This window comes from Rhagoletis zephyria, unplaced genomic scaffold (assembly GCF_001687245.7).
Source record: "Rhagoletis zephyria isolate East Lansing unplaced genomic scaffold, Rhagoletis_zephyria_1.1 Rzeph_scaffold_40102, whole genome shotgun sequence".
Classification (NCBI taxonomy): domain Eukaryota; kingdom Metazoa; phylum Arthropoda; class Insecta; order Diptera; family Tephritidae; genus Rhagoletis; species Rhagoletis zephyria.
Window position 1 is genome coordinate 74 of NW_016197157.1, and position 2,768 is coordinate 2,841.

General features: G+C 46.9%; 1 protein-coding gene across 1 annotated transcript; it reads right to left on the minus strand.

The window, feature by feature from the left end:
* Nucleotides 1-556: 556 nt before the first annotated feature.
* LOC108354878 (DC-STAMP domain-containing protein 1-like) lies at nt 557-2,749 on the minus strand. Its single transcript, XM_017606055.1, has 5 exons — nt 2,566-2,749; nt 2,389-2,494; nt 2,253-2,327; nt 694-828; nt 557-629 (listed from the first exon to the last, which is right to left on the minus strand). Exons 1-5 carry the CDS (start codon nt 2,747-2,749, stop codon nt 557-559), a joined length of 573 nt encoding a protein of 190 aa, XP_017461544.1.
* Nucleotides 2,750-2,768: the final 19 nt, after the last annotated feature.

The window sequence follows — 2,768 nt, forward strand, 5'->3', positions numbered from 1 at the left end:
GCCGCCGCCTGTGCCACCACATTGCTTCATTTACGGCAACCCGGCGCAGCGCAGAAAGTCCAGCCACTAACCAATTGCGACAAGGAGGGGCCGTTTGCTTAGTTCGCTTATTTGGGCAACACAGCCTTGATTGGGGTGTTGAATGAAAGCAATACAGCCAGCATAACTTATGCCAAACCAAACGAGTGGCAGTGTATCTATTGCAGCTGCGTGTTAACCAAAATCGGTTGTCTTTCCACTGTTGTTCTGCTGCTGTGACCATAATCGGTTTGCTATGCGGAATTTTGCGAAAAGAAGCNCAAACCAAACGAGTGGCAGTGTATCTATAGCAGCTGCGTGTTAACCAAAATCGGTTGTCTTTCCACTGTTGTTCTGCTGCTGTGACCATAATCGGTTTGCTATGCGGAATTTTGCGAAAAGAAGCCTTGCACCCGGTCTTCCATAGTAAGTGTGCTGTAAATGGTAATGAATTCATTTAATACTTAGAAAGAAAACTTAGTCAGTAGGTAAATTTGGTGGAAATTGCTTTCAGTTGGCTTGGAATGCTTGGTGCGTATTAGGGTACCCAAATGCAGTATTGATCGCTTTCGTGCGGCTGACGCACAGCGTCCGGATCATCGGAGGAGTCCCTGCGCAATGAACAGAATCCGTTAGGTTTTGCTTACAATTCAGCTAAAATGCAGTTACACTTACTTTTCTTCCGTTATGTCGCTGCCATCACCGTACTCAACAGGATTCCTACATATGCAGCACATTTGACTGGATTCGTCAAAACAGCTCTGGCAGTAAACCGCCTTGCAGCCGGGAGTTGAGCATTCCACTTTGTCTCTGGAAAATCATTAGGCACTTAGAAAGATAATTGATTAGAAATTAGGAATAAAATAACGAATGAAAACTAGGCATTCTAGTAAATAGGGCAAAATACAATTCAGTTAACCAATTTCTGACACAAAGAACTTTGACTGTGCAAGAGTTTTAAATGTATCAGTCAGTCCAGCTTCATCGGTTTTGAAGCGCTGCAGGTATTGTCGGAAACAGACGTGAAATTAAAGTTACGTTGTTGTTGTTGTTGTAGCGGCACTACTAAGCCTCGCCTCTTTCGTGTCGACCTTCAATCGTTGTCGTCAAGCTCAACTAACGGTAGGCGTAGGCTCAGGAAACGAACAGTTTCAATAGGGTCGGACCAAAGGGAGAGGGAGGTTCGTTGAGTGCGATTGAGCTGGCATGTGAAGAGGTGGTCGGTGTCATGCGGGGAGTCCCCACATGTCGGACACACTCATTGGGAATATTGGGGCCGAGACTGGACAGGTAGCTGTTAAGGTGACTACAGTATCAAGACCGCAACTGGGCCAGGGCAACGCAGGTCTCTCTTGGCAGTTGAAGTTCCGTCTCTGCTATAGGTGGTGATTGGGCTCCGATCACGGCATTCATAAGCCAGGTGTCGTGTTAGGCGGTGAAAGTTTATACAGACGGCAGCGTTGATCGGGATTAACTGGGACTTAATCCGGATCAACTGCAGTTAATTCCAGAGTTGATCCGGATCAACGCTGCCGTCTGTTTAAGATCCGACTGACTCCCTATGAATGTCGGTGAGGCTCGTCGGTACGCCGTTGGGTCCAGTGGTTGGTCGATGTATGTCTGGCCCGCGTCCTTGTATATGAATAGGTGCCCCATGACGTGCCTGGGGGAAGACTCCTCCTCTAGCAAGGGAAGTTAAGGTTTTCACTTTGTGGCACCCCATCAGAAACTGCAAGTCTGTAGCTTCGTCCACTGCGTCCCACTTGTCCCCGGCGATCAAACAGGCGCAGCAACCGGTCGGCAAATTTCCTTGCAAGTTGCCAGCAACGTTTCTTTGTTTATGCCCAAGGTGCCGCCGGCGTGGAGAATGAGAACAGGCTATCAAAGGTGACCCCTAAAATTTCAGGGTTGTTTACTTGATGTGCCATCGACATGAATGCTTAATTCAGTATTAGTGTTATAGAAGCTAGTAATTGTGTCTTGGTGAAAGTCGCTGGTTGCCTGTGTGTACAGCGATGCGTCCAATGGTGTGTGTCTTTTGACGTGCTCAAGAGGTGGCTCTGTTTCAAGCAGTGCCTGTTCGGTGGCCACCGAGTATTGAGCCCATTATCCAGACGGTGCTCGGACGTTATCCCTTGCGGCCCATCGGTATTTAGGGCCATTGCTCGAGCCAACTAAAAACTATTTCTATAAAATCGTATGAACAATTAAATTAAGACTTTGTATAGAATTACCCTTTTAGCCGGAATCCGCAGAGAATGCAGGTGTCACCTTTACGATGACCGAATATGAGACGACAGAGAAAGCAGCTGAAAGAAAAATTTTGGTAATAATTTAAAAAGTCTGCAGTTTATGCTGGCATGAATTTACCGGTTCGTCTTTGCTCGAATCCAATCCAGAAACGGATAGGGATCCTCTCTGGGCTCGTTTTTAAACTTAGCGCGCGCTTTACGCCTCAGCAGCTTGAAAAATGTCACTGCGAATAAGTGAGGGTTTCCTAATTTATTTATTTATTTTTTTCAGTCAAAATCCTACGCTACAACTCACTGCGCTTCAAGAGGATTTCATTGTACAACCAAGCGGCTCGCTGTTTCGCCTCAACTGGATAGTACAGACGCATAACAATATGCCGCAGCCGCAACCCGTAAGGCTCACAAAAGAGAAAAATCCAAGCCAGCAAACAAATTCCGCCGATTTCCATGTAGCGCTTAAAATTAGGACGCTTCGGCATCGGAAGGCAGGGCGTGGCA

Excerpts from the sequence above, each read along its gene's own strand:
- LOC108354878 (XM_017606055.1), bottom strand. The coding sequence starts at position 2,749 with ATGCCGAAGCGTCCTAATTTTAAGCGCTACATGGAAATCGGCGGAATT. Across the intron at positions 2,495-2,565 it reads TGAAATCCTCTTGAAGCGCA|TGACATTTTTCAAGCTGCTG; the intron begins GTGAGTTGTAGC and ends ACTTATTCGCAG. Across the intron at positions 2,328-2,388 it reads ATTCGAGCAAAGACGAACCG|CTGCTTTCTCTGTCGTCTCA; the intron begins GTAAATTCATGC and ends TTTTTCTTTCAG.